At 37.2% G+C, this 17,985-nt stretch overlaps 6 protein-coding genes across 18 annotated transcripts; all 6 read left to right on the top strand.

Annotated features, from left to right (window-relative positions):
* Window positions 1-4: 4 nt before the first annotated feature.
* On the top strand, window positions 5-1,793 carry LOC135173019 (uncharacterized). Its single transcript, XM_064139593.1, has 4 exons — window positions 5-873; window positions 916-1,010; window positions 1,333-1,443; window positions 1,508-1,793. The coding sequence occupies exons 1-4, from the start codon at window positions 18-20 to the stop codon at window positions 1,784-1,786; spliced, it is 1,341 nt and encodes a 446-aa protein (XP_063995663.1). The 5' UTR covers window positions 5-17; the 3' UTR covers window positions 1,787-1,793.
* A 297-nt stretch (window positions 1,794-2,090) lies between these two features.
* On the top strand, window positions 2,091-4,561 carry LOC135171008 (odorant receptor 22a-like). Of its 9 annotated transcripts, none has more exons than XM_064137314.1 (5): window positions 2,091-2,914; window positions 3,182-3,281; window positions 3,406-3,496; window positions 3,579-3,734; window positions 3,795-4,561. In XM_064137314.1, the coding sequence occupies exons 1-4, from the start codon at window positions 2,097-2,099 to the stop codon at window positions 3,707-3,709; spliced, it is 1,140 nt and encodes a 379-aa protein (XP_063993384.1). In that variant the 5' UTR covers window positions 2,091-2,096; the 3' UTR covers window positions 3,710-3,734; window positions 3,795-4,561. The 9 variants fall into 9 exon arrangements, with proteins under 9 accessions (XP_063993384.1, XP_063993367.1, XP_063993359.1 ...); XM_064137297.1 differs by having other exon boundaries at window positions 3,406-3,516; window positions 3,795-4,554; XM_064137289.1 differs by having other exon boundaries at window positions 3,406-3,516; window positions 3,579-3,738; window positions 3,784-3,908.
* A 239-nt stretch (window positions 4,562-4,800) lies between these two features.
* LOC135171102 (odorant receptor 85b-like) lies at window positions 4,801-6,443 on the top strand. Of its 3 annotated transcripts, none has more exons than XM_064137446.1 (5): window positions 4,801-5,574; window positions 5,632-5,731; window positions 5,856-5,966; window positions 6,021-6,176; window positions 6,252-6,443. In XM_064137446.1, exons 1-5 carry the CDS (start codon window positions 4,817-4,819, stop codon window positions 6,303-6,305), a joined length of 1,179 nt encoding a protein of 392 aa, XP_063993516.1. In that variant the 5' UTR covers window positions 4,801-4,816; the 3' UTR covers window positions 6,306-6,443. The 3 variants fall into 3 exon arrangements, with proteins under 3 accessions (XP_063993516.1, XP_063993521.1, XP_063993509.1); XM_064137451.1 differs by having other exon boundaries at window positions 6,106-6,176; window positions 6,252-6,399; XM_064137439.1 differs by having other exon boundaries at window positions 5,856-6,176.
* A 52-nt stretch (window positions 6,444-6,495) lies between these two features.
* Window positions 6,496-11,317, top strand: LOC135173020 (uncharacterized). Its single transcript, XM_064139594.1, has 11 exons — window positions 6,496-7,749; window positions 7,807-7,906; window positions 8,170-8,280; window positions 8,345-8,519; window positions 8,571-8,643; window positions 8,953-9,032; window positions 9,107-10,043; window positions 10,382-10,481; window positions 10,655-10,765; window positions 10,827-10,982; window positions 11,053-11,317. The coding sequence occupies exons 1-11, from the start codon at window positions 6,953-6,955 to the stop codon at window positions 11,104-11,106; spliced, it is 2,694 nt and encodes an 897-aa protein (XP_063995664.1). The 5' UTR covers window positions 6,496-6,952; the 3' UTR covers window positions 11,107-11,317.
* A 125-nt stretch (window positions 11,318-11,442) lies between these two features.
* LOC135171117 (odorant receptor 4-like) lies at window positions 11,443-13,470 on the top strand. 2 transcript variants are annotated; one of them, XM_064137463.1, is made up of 5 exons: window positions 11,443-12,616; window positions 12,769-12,868; window positions 12,937-13,047; window positions 13,119-13,274; window positions 13,330-13,470. In XM_064137463.1, the coding sequence occupies exons 1-5, from the start codon at window positions 11,826-11,828 to the stop codon at window positions 13,381-13,383; spliced, it is 1,212 nt and encodes a 403-aa protein (XP_063993533.1). In that variant the 5' UTR covers window positions 11,443-11,825; the 3' UTR covers window positions 13,384-13,470. The 2 variants fall into 2 exon arrangements, with proteins under 2 accessions (XP_063993533.1, XP_063993541.1); XM_064137471.1 differs by having other exon boundaries at window positions 13,119-13,263; window positions 13,330-13,462.
* A 768-nt stretch (window positions 13,471-14,238) lies between these two features.
* LOC135171066 (putative odorant receptor 92a) lies at window positions 14,239-16,229 on the top strand. 2 transcript variants are annotated; one of them, XM_064137368.1, is made up of 5 exons: window positions 14,239-15,031; window positions 15,210-15,309; window positions 15,376-15,486; window positions 15,541-15,696; window positions 15,775-16,229. In XM_064137368.1, the coding sequence occupies exons 1-5, from the start codon at window positions 14,244-14,246 to the stop codon at window positions 15,829-15,831; spliced, it is 1,212 nt and encodes a 403-aa protein (XP_063993438.1). In that variant the 5' UTR covers window positions 14,239-14,243; the 3' UTR covers window positions 15,832-16,229. The 2 variants fall into 2 exon arrangements, with proteins under 2 accessions (XP_063993438.1, XP_063993429.1); XM_064137359.1 differs by having other exon boundaries at window positions 15,210-15,486.
* The last annotated feature ends 1,756 nt before the right edge of the window (window positions 16,230-17,985 follow it).

Below are 17,985 nucleotides of genomic sequence, written 5' to 3' on the forward strand. Positions count from 1 at the left end.
CATTCTGGGATCAGTCCATGTCTCCACGGCTGAGTGAGACCATGACATCTACAGCTCGCCCATCCCCACAAATATCCAAATGCAATGGGGAATATGAGCTTCAGTACACACGTTGGCTCCTGATAGCTCTGGGAATTTGGTCTAGAACATCAGACAACGCTGCACAAACCGAAAAAGCTTGTTCAAGGTTGACCAGCTGTGTTTTCGTCTTTGCTGCAGCTATCACTGTGATACCCTGTCTCATGTTTTCATTGATAACAGTCAAAACTATGGAGGAGAGATTGGTGTTTATCGGACCCTTAGGATTTCACGTTATAAATATATTGAAGTGGCTTTTCATAATGTGTCGAGCTGACAGCATGAAAAAATGCATCAATCATATGAGAACTGATTGGCTCGAGGCTGTTACCAGAGAGGAGCAAAATGTTATGCTGAAAAGTGCTGATTTGGGACGACGTCTCACACGTATGTGCGCCATATTCATGTACAGTGGTGCAATATTTTTCCAAGCAAAAACTATTTTCGCACCAGAAGGAATAGCTGTCAATGAAACGAGTAGACGACACGTACTCCCCAGGTACAATTATATCCTGAATTGGCAATTGAGTCCAGCATTTGAAATAGCGTACAGTACTCACACCACTTTGATGGTATTTCTCTATACAATCGAAATTGTAACATGTAATTTGACAGCAGTATTTGCTAGTCATATCTGCGGACAAGTTCAGGTGATGAAGCTGAAGTTGAAAAGGCTTGAAGATTTTAGTATTTGTGGGAGGTCAGAGAGTGTCGTTCATTGTATAGCAGCTGTGATACACTGTCATGTGAGAATATTAACGCAAGTAAATTGTCGTATGGAATTTGTTGTTTGGTGTTAGGTGCTATCATCAATAATGTTGAAATGATTCAGATTGGTTGAAAATATTCGCAATGCGTTACGGGAAATCTGTCTGGTAGAGGTGGTGTATTCAACAGTCGTCATGTGTTGGCTGGAATTCTACTGCTTGAGGGTATAATATGATTTTGTTGAAAAATATTTTTGTGTATAAGAAAAAAAAGAACTGCTTGACTTAGAGTTAATTTTGTCTTGGTTTTTGGGAGAAGATTTCAATGGAATTGGAATGAGATTAGATGAGAAAACGTTGAACATTTTTGTTTAAAAATTTGCTACGAAGAATTAATGGACTTTTTAATGGAATTGCAATATATTCACACAGCTGGGACATTTATGCATTCTATTTCTCTCTTTTCAAAATAGAAATCTGGACACCGCAGTGAAAATGAATCTATTAATGCAAAACTGAATTTCAATTAAAATTTATAATTTTGCAGGAATGGAGCAACAGCGAGACCCTCTCCCTTGTCGCCTATATCACGTTATTTATATCACTAACATTTAATATTTTTATCCTCTGTTACATCGGTGAAATACTAAAAAATGAGGTATGATGATCGTAAAATGAATTCAACTCATAGTCTATCAAACTGATTTTCGAAAAATATTCAGTGCGAGTCTGTGGCTGAGACAACTTACATGATAGACTGGTGTCAAATATCTCCGAACAAACTATCATCCCTGATTTTAATAATCACCATGGCAAGATATCGTCTGGGCATAACAGCAGGAGGAATGATGGAAATGACACTTCAAAGTTTTGGTTCTGCAAGTATTTCATTTATGCCAATAGAAGGGCAACTTGACTTTCATAATTTAAATTCATTGCAGGTGCTTAAAACATCATTTCTATACTTCCAAATGTTGAGAACAGTCACTGAGTCTTCGTGAAGACAATTTAAGGATCTGGAGAATGGTCAGTTGACCGTGAAACAAAAATGTATTCATGAGGTGAAGGACTCGCGATATTTCTAGGGTACCATCGAGCTAATAATTGTGAACATGGGTCATATCAATGAAAAGACCACCCTCCTGGACGCTTTCATCAAAACTGTCGATATTCCAGTAATAGGGGATGAGACTGGATTAGTTCTATCGACAAAAACTTCGACGTGATTAAATATTGACAGAACCGATTTTACCCGAGTACTCGAAATCGCGTTTTCGTCGACAGTCTGTAATCGTACAACTCGCTGTGACAATGTTACGAACAGCCCCTGCACCCGTACTCGAATCTTCATACCGATTAAAATATATAAGCAATGCTGAATATGAGTTTCAATACACACGTTTGCTCTTAACAGCCCTCGGAATTTGGCCAAAAATATTCACCAATGCTACACGAGTTGAAAAAATTTTCGCATTCCTTATTTTCGGTATTTTCATCCTGACATTGACTCTCAGTGTAATTCCATTCGTTTTATTTACATCAATAAAAGTAAAAACCATGAACGATAGACTGGTATTTCTCGGCCCTTTAGGATTTCATTTGACAAATTCCGTAAAGTACATTTTCATGATGCGTCATGCCGATGCCATGAAAAAATGTCTGAGTCATATGAAAAATGACTGGATGAGAGCTATTACAGCAGAAGAGCAAAGAGTTATGTTGAAAAGTGCAAATTTGGGACGAAGTTTGACACGTTTGTGTGCACTATTCATGTACAGCGGTGGAGTATTTTTTCAAGCAATGGCAGTGTTCAAACCAAAAGAAATTGATGAATTTAATGTGACAATTAGACAACACGTGCTGCCCAGATATGATTATTTTGTTGATGCACAAATTAGTCCAGTATTTGAAATCACTTATGCTACGCATGTTTTGTGTATAATTTTTCTCTATACTATCGAAATAACAGCATGTAATCTAGCTGCTGTTTTTGTGGGTCACATTTGCGGGCAAGTTCAAGTGATGAAGGTAAAATTAAATAAACTTCAACAGTTCGAAAAGTTTGGAAGTCCAAAACGTCTCGATAATCCAATAGCATCAATAATCCATTGTCATGTCAACCTTCTAAAGCAAGTATAATTTCATATAAAAATTATATTAATCAAGTTTTTCTCTTCAACTTCTCCAAACTATACTAATTATCCGAAAAGTTCAAACGTATTTATCACAACAATGGGATTGTAAAATATGACATTTGAGACCAAATTCGATAAAGATTTTTGGATGTTCTCTCCTTTTTTAAAATAAATTTCAACTTCTGCGATCAAAGCACGAGCTCAGAGAAGTTGAAGAGTAGATTAATCATAATAACTTCATGAATAATGTTAATGGTACAGATCCGTCGGAAACATTAGAACAGTTTTACGTGAAATTTGTTTAGTGGAAGTGATGTATTCGTCTGTTGTCATGTGCTGGCTTGAATTCTTTTGTTTAAAGGTAGATCGTAATTGCTAGATATACTTATTTATCTCGTTTAAAAATTTCACTTCATGTCACAAGAAATGATGAGGGAGATAATTTCGAGTAATTCATTTTAATGCCATAATTTGTCATGTTGCAGGAATGGAGCAATGGTCAGGGTTTGTCTGTCGCGACATATTTCACGCTATTCGTATCTCTGACATTCAATATTTTCATTCTGTGCTACATTGGTGAGAGATTGAAAAATGAGGTTGGCTACTTTCTCAATCATAATAAATCAAATCTGCAATAATTTATTCTCAAAATATCTAGTGTCAATCTGTAGCAGACCTGACTTATATGACCGACTGGTGTCAAATTCCTCGAAAAAAACTATCATCCTTCATTCTGATCATTGCTATGGCCAGATATCCAAGGAATATAACAGCAGGTGGACTGGTTGACTTGACACTTCAAAGTTTTGGTGACGTTAGTAAGCGATTCACTACACTGTAATAACTGTATTATAATCGTTCAGCATTTCTTCAGGTGTTGAAAACTTCATTAGCATATTTGCAAATGTTGCGGACAGTTACAACAACAGCCCGATAAAAACTGGAAGTCTCCTTTGTCGATGGCCTTTTTCACCCTGAACCAGTGCCAAATGTCCACGGTTCTATAAAAATGGTGAATGTCATGTGCTCGAATCCATGACAGCTGACTGACGTAATTAAAAAATATGGAATTAAGATCAGTTAAAATTTGATTTCTCCATTTAGATGACAATAGGGGTAGTGAAGTTTTAGTTGTCTCATGTTTCTGGCCGGGAATACGTTCCTGTGCAGTTATATCGGTGATTTAACGGATGATCAGATTGTCAAAAAGATATTCCTAGACATATTACGAATGATAACTAAATATTCACAGTGGACGGACCCAGGAGAGTTAGCTTAGTCAATTGGTAGTATCTATCACCGGAAATAGTTATAGCAATAGTTCTCTAGCAATAGTATAATCATGGCTACTGCATAAGTGGTACTTTTTATTTTCGTATTAATTGTCAGTGTGATTCCATGCGTTTTGTTTACATCAATAAAAATAAAATCTATGAATGATCGATTGGTATTTCTCGCCCACTTAGGATTTCATTTTCATTTTACAAATTCTTTAAAGTACATTTTCTTGATCCATCATATAAACGTCATGAAGGAGGTGCAAATTTGGGACGAAGGAACGTTTGAACTGAACACAATCACAGAATTCTAGCGGCCGACCACCTTTAGCGCATCTCTAATGCAGGATTTCCAAGAATTACAAGCTGGCGATATCGAAGGGCCGCAAAAGACCGACTGCAAAAAAGCTGATCGAAGCTACAATAGCAAAAAATGGGTATGAGTATCGTGAAACTGCTGCGCGTGCGCTTATCACTGAAAACCTTTCCATACCGTCTTCAAATTAAATTGACAATTTCCCCTGCGTTCGATCCCTCCATTTTAGTAGGATTTTGACAGCCATTCGTGTTCGATCCCAGAATATTCACTACACTATTACCTAAATATACGAATTTACCAATGAATTTGTCCATAAAATACACTCGTTGGCTTCTGACAATTGTGGGCATTTGGCCAGTGATAAAAAAGGACTCAACATCAAAAGACAAAATTCTCGCTTTTTTCATCAAGCTGATGTGGTTCTGTATACTATCTTTCGGTATAATACCGGGAATGTATTTCATGTTTTTTCGAAAAGCGACAACTGCTCAGGATAGAATGGCTGTTGTCGGTCCTATTGGTTTTTGGACAATGGTGTCAATGAAATATAGCCTCATGGTTTACCGCCAGCAAGCGATAAAAAAGTGCATCGAACATATTGAGACCGACTGGTTGCGAATTAAAGACGAAAGGGAATACGACGTTGTCTTCAAGAATTTTCTAATCAGTCGAAAGCTCACTCTTATATGCGCATGGTTCATATATTCCGGTGGATTGGGCTTTCACACAGTTGTACCATTTGTCCTGGGTAATGCTTACACCACAAAAAGACCAGATCGCCCCCTTGTCTTTCCCGGTTATGAAGATGCTTTCGATGTTCATGCGACACCAATCTATCATTTGGTATTTTTTTCACATTGCGCTGGTGCTTTTGTCATTTACACTGTTACCATTATTGGCTGCAATCTTGCAGCAAGCTTTGTTACTCATGCTTGCAGTCAGCTTCAAATTGTCATGATGAAGCTCAACGGGTTAGTGGTAGATAATTATAAGGAAGACACTCAATCACTGCAGGACAAGTTGAAATCTATCGTGTGGAATCACGTGAGAGTTCAGAGGTAATTATTTTCTTTCATTGATTAATTTAATCATTCTAGATAATTTTGACTTTGCAGATATGCTGGAGACATTGAAAATGTTTTGCGGGGCATATGTTTAGTGGAGATCTTCACGTCTATTATCGTTATTTGTTATGTGGAATGGTCCCTTCTGAAGGTAATGGTGATGCAGGAAGATACAAAGAAGTTTTATTATCGAAATGAAGGACAATTTACGAGGATCGATAACACCGTTTTTCCTTTCAATAAATTGAAAGTTAAGTTTTGGATTATTATTTCAGACTTGGAATGAGAGTGAAACCGTAGGAATAATCGTTTTCATCATACTCCTCATTTCTCTGACCTTCAATATATTCGTATTTTGTCATATTGGTGAACTGCTGAAGGAACAGGTAGTGAAAAAAATATTTTTCGATATATTTCGAACGATAATTCAATATTCTCAGTGGAGCGATGCAGGAGAGGCAGCTTATTTAGTCGAATGGTATCGTTTATCACCGAAAATAGCTACAGCAATGGTTCTCATTATAGCGACTGCACAAGTGCCGAAAAAAATAACTGCCGGTGGAGTAATGGAGTTGACATACGCCAGTTTTACATCGGTACTTTTTCATTTAGCATTGATCATCGATTCATGAGGAATGTAAGACACTCAAGATTGTTCTGTAAACTTGCAGGTGATGAAGTCTTCGGTAGTATATTTGAATATCCTGAGGCAAATGAACCTATGATGCTTGAACATATTAGAGAACTAACACACGGACATATGTTTTGAAATTAACAGCATAGAATAAGAAATTAATAGCAATATTCTAGGTTCCAGATGATACTAGTTTAGCAATGAAGCATTTAAAAAGAAGGAACGACTGCTTTGTTATTCAACGTTTAAAAAGATTTTCCATTCACCTGCAAATACCGAACAAGGGCTATAGCTCACTTCCAACAATGAAAAATAATTGCAACATGAAAACCTGGATTTTTGTGAATAGGAATAAGCAATTTATCAATCACTTCGAAATTTCCAATCACGTAATTAAGTCAACACCGAATTAAGAAAAAATTCCAAGTCCCTTATTCATCGCAAATATAATTGAAAGTCCTCGCAAATGATAACATCGTTGTCTCGAATATTTTGAACATTTTTCTCAGTTTAAACTGGAATCCACGTTATAACAGCGCCAGCAATCTTTTCCAACTAAAATGCAATCATGATCTACATAAAAAAAATGCTATACTGTCGCAAATTATTTGTACTTGATGATTAAGCGCAGGCGCTGGCGTCTCCAGAGCATTTATCCAGCAGCTTATACCCGTTAAATGCAGTCGTATTTCCACAACCATCGGTCGTACACCACCCAGGGTGTTCCCAGCGTTACAAATGTCACAATTGTCGTCGGCAGCCGACATGGATTTCGCTGGGATCAAGCCCATCAGATACACTCGCTGGCTTCTGACAATTGTGGGAATTTGGCCAGTCATCAAAAGATATTCAACACCACAAGATCATTTTCTCGCTATCATAGTCAGGCTAGTGTGTTACCTTTTAGCTTTCTTTGCTATGATACCAGGTCTATATTTCATGTTTTTTCGAAAAGCAACGAGTGTCAAAGATAAAGTGGCTCTTGTTGGTCCAGTTGGTTTTTGGGTGATGGTGACAATGAAATATACCATTATGATATACCGTCAGAAGGGGATAAAAAAATGTATCGAGCATATCGAGACCGACTGGCAGAGGATTAAGAGTCAAGAAGAGCACGATATTGTATTTAAGAATTTTCTCATCAGCAAAAAAATAACCATCATATGCGCATCGTTTATATACTCTGGTGGATTATCTTATCACACAGTTGTACCATTTGTAGTAGGAAGTGCTGTTACCACTGATCGTGAAGATCGACCTCTTATTTTTCCTGGTTATGATGATGCTTTTGATGTCTATGCTACACCTGTCTATCATTTTGTATTTTTGTCGCATTGTCTTGGTGCTTTTATTATGTATACTGTGAGCATTATTAGTTGTAATCTCGCTGCTAGTTTCTGCATTCACGCTTGCAGTCAACTTCAAATTGTGATTTTGAAGCTCAATGGGCTGGTTGAACGTGGATATAATGAATGTAGTGAATCACTCCGAGATAAGTTGAAGTCCATCGTGTGGAATCACGTAAGAGTGCAAAGGTAATAAATTTTGTTTATGTCGTAACAAAATAGGTCTGGAAATTCTTCAATTTGCAGATATGCTGCGGATATCGAGAGAGTACTGCGTGAAATATGTTTAGTAGAAATTTTAACATCAGTTATTATCATTTGTTGGTTGGAATATTTCGTGCTAAAGGTGACTTTCCTCCACTCAAACTTTTTTCAAAATTATTTCGGTCTGTACGTCACATACTATTGGAGAATTTTTGAAAATTAAACGATAATCGTCCTTAAATTCTTAATAATGTGACTAAATCACCGAAAAGTGGCGCTTGCAAGACCCATTTTTCCTAACAAAATGTACAAAAAATGCAGTTTTCCAATTTTTATGACAGTATTGTTTCTGAATGAAATTTTTCCCTCCCAGAATAGGCATATCATAGTTTATTACTATTTCAGACGTGGGACGACAGTGAAACGATAGGAATAGTAACTTATTTCATACTATTGATGTCTCTAACTTTTAATATATTCGTTTTTTGTTTCATCGGTGAACTTCTGAAGGAACAGGTTCATCTCATAACTTTCTCCCGAAATATGGCAATATTGTTTCCATAGAAATGCATTTTTACAGTGGAATGAAACTGGGAAATCAGCGTACCTATTGGACTGGGATCGGGTATCACCCAAGATAGCTAGGGCGATAATCCTAATAATTGCCACTGCACAAGTGCCAAAAAAAATAACAGCCGGTGGACTCCTTGAATTAACATACACGAGTTTTACTTCAGTAAATTTCCGCCTCATTTAAATTATCTGTTAATGAACTTATAAAATTTCACATTGCATTGAATTTTTAGGTAATGAAATCTTCACTGATATATCTGAACATTCTGAGGCATATGAACCTATGACTGGTCCTCTCAATATGAGGTGGACACCAACATGCTAGAGTTCTAATGTGACTGATTCTCAATACACCGTCTCTTATATTTAATTTTATCCAATGAAAACCTTGAGATAAAATAAAGAGTGCCTTTTATGTGAAGATCTTTCTTTTCATTAACAAAATTGAGTAATAAATACTTGAAAAATTTAAGACAGTCGATAATTGATAGCAATATAGTAGAAATTTCATAGAGATTCAACAGATTTTTCTATTGAAATGTAAAGATCTCCATATTTTCCCATATTTTCAATAAATTATAATTATTCCGAAAAACTCTCACAATATTATTTAAGTGCTCCATCCGCTCTGTCAAGTGCTTCTTTCTCAAATGGCGAGATCGATATGAATCACGCTGCTTATAGTCGAATATCTGGTATCTCCGTTTGTCAACCAGACAGAAAACCCATTTCAACGGTAGTAAAAAATTCTCTATTCGTTGATACAAAGCCCTCACTCAGTCACAATTTTTTTCCAAGAATACATACGCAAGCGCACAGGTCCCTGCCAGTTCTCACGTATTTCAAACGTCAGTTTTCTCAATTCTTTTCATTTCCCAACATCTCTCCAACGTTCTCCATGATACTTCAATGACAATGTCAGTTGACAAAGTGAAAAACTCATCAGAAGAAATAGAAACCATTCAACTGACTCGATGGCTCCTGATAACACTAGGTCTTTGGCCATTTGTGACTGACAATTCCACAATTATCGAAACATTCCTTGGAATAATAATTCAAATACTCTCTTACGGTCTTCTATTCTTTACAATTGTCCCCACGACGTACCACATATTCATGCGCGAGCAAAATTTAGACGCCAAGATAACATTAATCGGTCCAATCTGCTTCTTCACAACAAATTTCCTCAAGTACTGTGCCATTGTTTACCATCGTGAGGACATAAAGCAATGTCTAAACTCCCTGAAAACTGACTGGCAACTACTAACGACTCAGAGTGATCGTGACATCATGATGAAGAGTGTGTCAACAGGAAGAAATTTGACAATTTTCTTCGCTATTTTTATGTACAGCGGTGGAATGTTCTATCACACATTCATGCCATTTCTCATCGGGAGTCCAGTAACAAATGCGAAAAATACTTCCACTAGGCCATTGGTCTACGCAGGTTACGACATACTTTTCGATCCTTATATCTCTCCTGTCTACGAAATAGTGTTTTTCTCCCATTGTCTCACTGCTATGGTTGTTCACACTATTGTCACTGTTTCTTGTAATCTCGCTGCCAGTTTTGTGGCACATGCTTGCGGACAGATACAAATTATAATTGTCAGGCTCAATTCCCTGATCGATGATATTGCTCAGGACAGTGCTCGTAGTCATCGAAAAATGGCGAGTATCATTGACTATCACGCCAGGGTTATCAGGTAATCCCTCAAGATGGGCTGTCATTTCTTACACTAAAAAATTGAGTCTTAAATAGACATATTTACACGCAGAGAAATTGCTAATTAAAATTCCGGTGCTAACGTGAGGAAAAATCCTAATCTCATCACTGTCAGTGGAAACTTTATTAGCTCAAACTCTTAAGAGTGTTATAATATAAAATATTTTAACAATCCAGGGATTGTAATTTTTTATAAAAACGTACTGGCAATTTTACTAAAAAAATCACTTCGTGTATTCTATTTCAATTTAAGGCCCTATTTTCCTGTTTAATCACTGTGTTTCCTAATAGTTCAATACAATGTATTCAATTTATCAGATTTACTGTTGACGTTGAAGTTATTCTTCGAGAAATATGTATGATCGAGGTTGTGGCATCTACCTTCGTAATTTGCCTACTTGAATACTATATTCTGGCGGTATAATAATCGAAAATTTATGTAAAGTACTTGCATCATGGAAATGTATTCATGAATAGATGAGAAATAGGATTTTAATAATTAATCATTTATTCATCAATTCATTTTCTATCAAGTATTTCACAGACTTTGGCCAATATCACTGAAGTAAGTTTAACCATTAATTATTCCAGACGTGGAATGGAAGTGAAATAATCGGTATCCTCACTTATCTCGTACTGTTAGTAGCCCTGAGTGTCAACGTTTTCATATTTTGTTTTATCGGTGAAAAGTTGACTCAACAGGTGTGCTGATTTATTTACGACAATTTCACTGAACTAGGGGTAACAATTGTTGAACTTGCAGTGCTACGAGGTGAGCAAAGCTGTTTACATGATAAAATGGTATCGCTTACCACCGGATGTGGCTATAGCACTGGTGCTATTTCTAGCTAATGCACAAGTACCGAGGAAAATTACGGCTGGAGGGTACATGGATTTATCACTTAACAGTTTTGTTAAGGTAATGTTTTTGATAAAATTTGCCATTCAAGCAATAACATGAACATTGTAATTTGCATGTGCTGTTTCAGGTGCTGAAAACGTCAGTTGTTTATCTAAATTTACTCAGAACTGTAGAGAATTAGTTGATGTTCTTTATCAAATTCTTCGTTGCTAGTCACATGCAATTATCAGAATTGTAAGAACGACTCATTATAAACTGTCGATTAACGCAGCCGACAGATACATGACACCAAGTAATAGTGAAAATATGTAGAGATAAATGACTGATTAGAATTGAATAACTGTAATGAACGTTACGTTCGTGACTGAATAAAGGATTACTAATGATTGACATTCACCATTCATCATTATCACAAATTTCACGAGAGAATTATCTCATACGAGACAATAACTGTTCAAAGAACCAATCTATTCACATTTCAGAGCTGCTCATGAACGACTGCAGTGAGTTCATCCTCTGCACTCGATAGTTCAAGTGAGACTAATGTCAATCGATACTCAATCCTCAGACAAGCTCAACCCCGTTCTGAAGAACGACCTCCACACGAGCCAAGTGAATATCTGAATCCAAATCACGAAAACTCGTCAAATTAACTGTCAATTTAACCCAAAAAATCATTCGATTTTCCTCATAAATTTTTCTCCACATAGAACTGGATTATTCCCTCAACATCTACTGGAGGAACATCAATACTTGATGGATACTTAATACGCAATGAATTTCAGACGTAAAACGCCTGCGCGAATGAGAAATATTCAGTGACAACGAAAGCCCTCTCAGTTCATCACCACATTCAGCCAACTCAACATCAAACTCTCACCTAAAATTGTTATATCGCGGATGTCTGTCACTCTGGAGATAACTCCTGAAGAAATAAAGAGCCTCCAGTTCACAAAATGGCTTCTAACACCTCTTGGTGTCTGGCCATTCGTGAAAAGAGGCTCAACCCTGACAGAGATTCGTCTAGCAATTCTACTACAGCTATTCTGTCACAGTTTGCTTGCATTTGTCATCATCCCCTCAGCATTTCACATATTCGCACGTGAAAGCAATCTGAACGTGCGAATAGCTCTATTTGGACCAGTTGGCTTTGTGGTGACGAACCTTCTGAAGTACTGCGCGATAATTCATCATCGCACTGGCATCAGAAGATGCATCAAGTACATAGAGAACGATTGGCAAGAATTGCAGAATCAACATCATCGTGACATAATGATGAGGAACGTGTCAACAGGAAGAAACTTAACTGTTTTATGCGCCACATTCATGTACTCTGGAGGAATGTTATATCACACACTGATGCCATTCTTACTGACCAATCCAATAGCTGCTGAGAAAAATTCATCAAATCGACCAATTGTCTATCCCGGATATGATGCTGTATTTGGTGTCTACGTATCACCGACGTATGAGATTATATTTCTCTCTCATTGTCTTACTGCAATGATCATCTACACAATCACTACTGTGTCTTGTAACTTGGCTGCTAGCTTTGTCACTCATGCTTGTGGACAAATTCAAATTCTAATTGTGAGACTCGATTCTCTGGTGAACAGTGAAGGTGATCGAAGTGAACGATACTTGAAGAGGAAGCTGGGAGATATAATTCATTATCATGCTAAAGTGCTGAGGTTCTTGGATTTTTTGGAGAGGATGAGAATGACGGGGGAATGAAAAAAATTATCACATTCCACTCGAAAATTTTCCATCTACTTCTCGACCTTTCATTGATTCAATCATTTGCATTCTCGATACTCATCAATTATTCTCCTCAATTGACTAGATTCACCGTAGATATCGAAGAAATTCTTCGTGAAATCTGTCTGGTAGAAGTCGTGGCGTCTACCCTAATCATCTGCTTGCTCGAATACTACTGTATGACGGTAGAGATTTGGTCCAAGGAGTGACATGAATCAGTGAAAGATCCCCGAGTTATTAATCATGATTCCAGACGTGGAGTGAGAGTGAAACTATTGGGATCTGTACATACTTTATCCTCTTGATATCACTGAGTTTCAATATTTTCATATTTTGCTACATCGGAGAGCTACTAAAGGGACAAGTATTGTGCCATTTTTCATCTACTCTGAGTATAATTAATTCCGTATTTGCGGAAACCGATGATTTTTGTAGTTCAGTGACGCTGGTACTAGGACTTACTTGACTGAATGGTATCGACTTCCACCAAAGTGTGGACTGATGTTACTTCTGATCATTGCTACTGCCCGAGTACCTCGGAAAATCACAGCTGGAGGACTAATCGACCTATCACTCAACAGTTTTGTTACTGTACTACGCATATGTTGTTTATAAATCCTCTGTCTGCTAATTCATTATTTTTCAGGTCATTAAGACGTCATTGGTGTATCTGAATCTGTTGAGAACCGTCGAAACTTGATCAATTCACCCTCGACAGTCGCTTTTGATCACCGATGATGTGATGAATGTAATATTTTTTTACGTGGGGTGAACAATGCAGAGAAACGATGATGAGCAATCAAAATACAAGTTATGAGATGCAATTACACCGTTAACTTTTTATCAAAATAAATTTCATAGCACAGCTCCTCAAAAACGAAAGTTTTTGTTTCATACACCTGTTGTAGGCACTTTTCATCCAATGAACATCGGAATAAAATGGAAGTTAGTCTGACTTTCAACAAAGAAATGCCTAAATAGCTGAATTTTTTCTGATTTTATTTACTGTCTGAAAAATATCTACAAACCGTATGTGAAATTCAGGCATTCGTTTTCACTGTCAATCCATCCTTAGTAAATTCAAGTACACCAATGACCTTTTCAGTATCTGAGATTTCAGATGATGCCAACGTCACTGGTGTACCTGATATTTCTACCTTAATCTTCTCCCTGGCTTCCACTCTATATTTTTTCAGGTCTTGAATGACGAAACGATCACGAAATTCTCTTTCAATACAAAAGACTATGCATAAAAAATGTAGAAGTCTCAATTTTGTTACTGTCTTACTGCCTCACCATCAACCAAAGAAGCTAAATCGTATTGAATGTCACAACCAAATGCAAACGAATGATTGAACAAATCACACAAATTAAAAATTCGAATGAACATCGAGTCGATCCAAGCTTCTTTGCTCCACTGGCTACTCCAATACTCAATCAAAGAATTGAAATCACTCTTGAAATACGGCGCAAGCGCCTGTGGTTTCAGTTCACCCTCATCCCTCCGACGACCTTTAGGTGATCGTCAGTACCTCGAGCGTCGCTTAATCCACAATATCAATGTCAGATCTAGCAATACCAGCGAAAGAAATTAATGCGATTGTGCTCACCCGATGGCTCCTCACACCACTCGGTGGTTGGCCATTAATGAAGAAAAGTCCATCAACTGGGGAACTATTCATCGCAATTATTCTGCAATTTTTCTGTTACAGTTTTATTCTATTCGCCCTCATTCCAGCCATATTCCACATAGTTTTTCGCGAAAAAAATTTAAGCGCAAAAATTGCATTATGTGGACCCGTTGGCTTCTTCATGATGAACATGCTGAAGTATTCAGCGATTATTCGTCATCGAAAGAGCATTAAAAAATGCATTGAAATGATTGAAACCGATTGGAAGAAGGTCCACAACGACAAAGAATGGAATATCATGAGGAAAAATCAACTGATAGGAAGAAAATTAACCATTGTGTGTGCTTCGTTCATCTACACAGGAGGAATGTCCTATCATACTGTGATGCCATTCCTCATGGGAAGTCCTGCATCCAGTGAATATTGTGGAGATGACCGGCCCCTGGTGTTCCCAGGTTACGATGTCCTATTTGATCCGCTTATCACACCTGTCTATGAAATTGTTTATTTTTCCCATTGTTTTGCTGCTTTGATTATTTATACTATAACTACAGTGTCTTGCAACATTGCTGCTAGTTTTGTGACCCATGCAAGTGGACAAATTGAGATCATTGTGGAGAAGCTCAATAGCCTTGTTGGCGAAGGGATTGGGCCAGATCAGAAGTGTCTTCATAAAAAAATGGGAGATATTGTTCGACATCATGGAAGAGTGATCAGGTAAATGAATTTCCTCGTGTGATATATCGAAAAATGTGCTAGAAACCCACCATCTTTGAATATTTCCTGAAAACCTCTAGGAATGAATAATTTCCATTCAAATAATTATCCTAGTTCACCACTACGTTTGTTATTCTATGATAACTTTCATCGCAATTTATTCTGTTACTATCTACAGATTTACTAGAAATATTGAAACAGCTGTCCGTGAAATATGCCTCGTGGAGGTGTTTGCATCAACAATAATCATCTGTCTGCTTGAATACTACTGCCTGACGGTAGAAAAATGTACAAAATCGGGTATAAAAAAATATCCAGTTTTTTTGAGTGAATTTTGCTTCCAGACGTGGAATGAAAGCGAAACCATTGGAATAATCACTTATTTCTTGCTCCTGGTTTCCCTGAGCTTTAATATTTTCATTTTTTGTTACATTGGAGAGCTTTTGAAGGAAAAGGTATGACAACTGCAGTCCTTTTGCTTATAAAATTGCGGTTGTATTTATTCGCAGTGCTATGAGGCTGGATATTCAGCTTATTTGATTGACTGGTATCGTCTACCACCGAATACGGCCGCTACTTTGATATTGATCATCGCAAATGCACAAGTTCCGCGGAAAATCACGGCCGGCGGAATGCTTGACCTATCACTGAGCAGTTTTCTCACTGTACTTGCCCAACCCTTACTAATAATTTTTAATCTATTTTACTTTTGATACTTTAATCGGATGATGGACATTTTGTAGGTCATGAAGACGTCATTGGTGTACTTGAATTTATTACGAACCGCGGAAGCTTCATGAGGTGCAACAGAGAGGAATCAATTTGTACATCGCGTGAAATATTAGAGGAGAAATTCTCTTCATTTCAATATTTTTGGCGATTTTGAGTATTTTATCAGTGAAGTAATACGAAATAAACCTTCACTTGACGAAAAAGTACAAATTTGACAACGGTCAACTTTTCCTATAACATTTGTTCTCCCCATTGACTTTATAATCCCCCTTTCACTGTGTAAAAAGCGAAAACAGTGAAATAAGATTATTTTCAATCCCATGACTCCGATTATTGACTTTTGTCTGTCGAATATTGAAGGATTGAAGTAATAATTAATTGGAAATCACTTACCCCTTCGTCGTTCCCTTAAACAGCATCCAGACTCCGCATCCGAAACGGAAGTACACCTGCAAAAAACCCCAAAGGCACAAATTAAAAAAAAATGAAGTTGAAAATCTGACAAAATTAGTTGCCAAGAGATTTCACTCAATTTAATAAAATGAATTGAAAAATTGCAAACAAATAAAAACAAAAAGGTATCCGGTGGAGGAGAATAATGACTTTCACTTCATAGTTTAGTATAACAAATTATTCAAAATCCTCGTACCTTTTGTTAATAGTTGTTCTAGGAGTGAATGTCAGATAAGTGTAGCACAGCTAGTAAAATTACAGGTGCTACTGTAATATGCCTCCACTGTCCTTGGTCAATGCCGGGACATGGCACTCAGAAGGAGACTTGTTGGTCAGATGTGATTCTCAGGAGATTCGAAGACCAACTGAAATTTTGGAAATGGAAAGACCTGAGTCACTCATGCTCAACACAATTACATAAGTATGTATTTTAACATACTATTCCACACTAGTCAGAATTTTGCCCAAAAAAGTGCGTGTTTGCACCCCTCGAAAAGTTTGGAGTCTCGAAAAGTTTGGAATCACGAGAGGAAACAAAATTCTAATATCGCGAAGAAATAATTCATTTTGGACATGGAATAGACGATACAACGTTCGATTGAAAATTTGGGATAATTATCTACTGATAGAAGATGGCTTACGAATAAAAAAAATGAGAAACTTTTGTAGAAGAGAACCAGCAGTATTAATTTGATTTCTGTGACGAATTATTCACGTTTTTGGTAAGAGTTTTGCGGAGTTGTGACCACAGTATTATATTCAATGAATATTTAATATGCCTGGAATTTATTATTCCGAAATTTACAATAAATGGAAGGTTGTATCGGAGATAAGAAATATGTGCTAGTACTAACTAACAAATCTAATATTTTAAATTAGCTCCATCCTCTCGTTGGGCTTTCACGTTTAATTTTGACCCAAAAAATATTTACCCATTCAAATCAAAGGAAATGTCGATACTCACCACAAACAGCAAATGGGAACCGAATTGACAATCCTGCTCTCTAACTCCCATTCCATCATATTCCCCAAAACATTTACGATTTTTCCTCTATTCCTCTATTTTTCTTCTCGGAAATGAGGAATTTATCTGAACACCCGATCCTTCGATTCACCACACATTCACACGATAATTATCCACAACACTTTTCACTTCCCGAAACTGCATCACTATTTATTTTGACTCTCGAATCGCCATCTTCTTCATTCCAACTGCCTACACTCGTGGCATCCGACTAATGGATTGTGACCTTGAGTTGTTGAGCCCTCGATCTTCTGTTTATACAGAGACTGACTGTATATGCCCTTGAGGAGAGCACTGGAATGATTGTGATGACTATCAGTCAACTTACGACAACACTCCGAGATGCGGGACGGTGAGAACTGTCGGCCATTTCTCTTCCAAAACATTTCACTACTAACGAACACAGCGAACGCGTCAGTCTAGATCTCTCACTCAATACGCCAACAGAATTGATTAATCCCCAAAATTCAATGCAGTAAGCATTTATCTCAAGGTTTCCACTACACTCTCGATGATTTCAATAGATATTGTCTAAAGTTAACTGTGTTTTTGATAATTACTAGCGATCGTTGGTTTCAGTTGGCGGAGAGACCGGTACTTACCGCCTTCCGAGCACCGCAAACTGACAACTTCAGGTTGGTCGCCATTACAGCGCCACCGCGGATGTTTTCGCCGGTCAAGTAAGAAATAATTGTATTACACGATTTTGCAGGCGCATTTTACAACCCAATGAAGTTATAACATA

This window comes from Diachasmimorpha longicaudata, chromosome 2 (assembly GCF_034640455.1).
Source record: "Diachasmimorpha longicaudata isolate KC_UGA_2023 chromosome 2, iyDiaLong2, whole genome shotgun sequence".
In the NCBI taxonomy this organism is placed as follows: Eukaryota; Metazoa; Arthropoda; class Insecta; order Hymenoptera; family Braconidae; genus Diachasmimorpha; species Diachasmimorpha longicaudata.

Excerpts from the sequence above, each read along its gene's own strand:
- LOC135173019 (XM_064139593.1), top strand. The coding sequence starts at position 18 with ATGTCTCCACGGCTGAGTGAGACCATGACATCTACAGCTCGCCCATCC. Across the intron at positions 874-915 it reads TATGGAATTTGTTGTTTGGT|TTGAAAATATTCGCAATGCG; the intron begins GTTAGGTGCTAT and ends GATTCAGATTGG. Across the intron at positions 1,444-1,507 it reads GTGAAATACTAAAAAATGAG|TGCGAGTCTGTGGCTGAGAC; the intron begins GTATGATGATCG and ends AAAAATATTCAG.
- LOC135171008 (XM_064137283.1), top strand. The coding sequence starts at position 2,097 with ATGTTACGAACAGCCCCTGCACCCGTACTCGAATCTTCATACCGATTA. Across the intron at positions 3,282-3,405 it reads TTGAATTCTTTTGTTTAAAG|GAATGGAGCAATGGTCAGGG; the intron begins GTAGATCGTAAT and ends GTCATGTTGCAG. Across the intron at positions 3,517-3,578 it reads GTGAGAGATTGAAAAATGAG|TGTCAATCTGTAGCAGACCT; the intron begins GTTGGCTACTTT and ends CAAAATATCTAG.
- LOC135171102 (XM_064137439.1), top strand. The coding sequence starts at position 4,817 with ATGAATTTGTCCATAAAATACACTCGTTGGCTTCTGACAATTGTGGGC. Across the intron at positions 5,575-5,631 it reads AATCACGTGAGAGTTCAGAG|ATATGCTGGAGACATTGAAA; the intron begins GTAATTATTTTC and ends TTGACTTTGCAG. Across the intron at positions 5,732-5,855 it reads TGGAATGGTCCCTTCTGAAG|ACTTGGAATGAGAGTGAAAC; the intron begins GTAATGGTGATG and ends TTATTATTTCAG.
- LOC135173020 (XM_064139594.1), top strand. The coding sequence starts at position 6,953 with ATGTCACAATTGTCGTCGGCAGCCGACATGGATTTCGCTGGGATCAAG. Across the intron at positions 7,907-8,169 it reads TGGAATATTTCGTGCTAAAG|ACGTGGGACGACAGTGAAAC; the intron begins GTGACTTTCCTC and ends TTACTATTTCAG. Across the intron at positions 10,044-10,381 it reads TATCACGCCAGGGTTATCAG|ATTTACTGTTGACGTTGAAG; the intron begins GTAATCCCTCAA and ends TCAATTTATCAG.
- LOC135171117 (XM_064137463.1), top strand. The coding sequence starts at position 11,826 with ATGTCTGTCACTCTGGAGATAACTCCTGAAGAAATAAAGAGCCTCCAG. Across the intron at positions 12,869-12,936 it reads TCGAATACTACTGTATGACG|ACGTGGAGTGAGAGTGAAAC; the intron begins GTAGAGATTTGG and ends TCATGATTCCAG. Across the intron at positions 13,048-13,118 it reads GAGAGCTACTAAAGGGACAA|TTCAGTGACGCTGGTACTAG; the intron begins GTATTGTGCCAT and ends TGATTTTTGTAG.
- LOC135171066 (XM_064137359.1), top strand. The coding sequence starts at position 14,244 with ATGTCAGATCTAGCAATACCAGCGAAAGAAATTAATGCGATTGTGCTC. Across the intron at positions 15,032-15,209 it reads CATCATGGAAGAGTGATCAG|ATTTACTAGAAATATTGAAA; the intron begins GTAAATGAATTT and ends TACTATCTACAG. Across the intron at positions 15,697-15,774 it reads CACTGAGCAGTTTTCTCACT|GTCATGAAGACGTCATTGGT; the intron begins GTACTTGCCCAA and ends GACATTTTGTAG.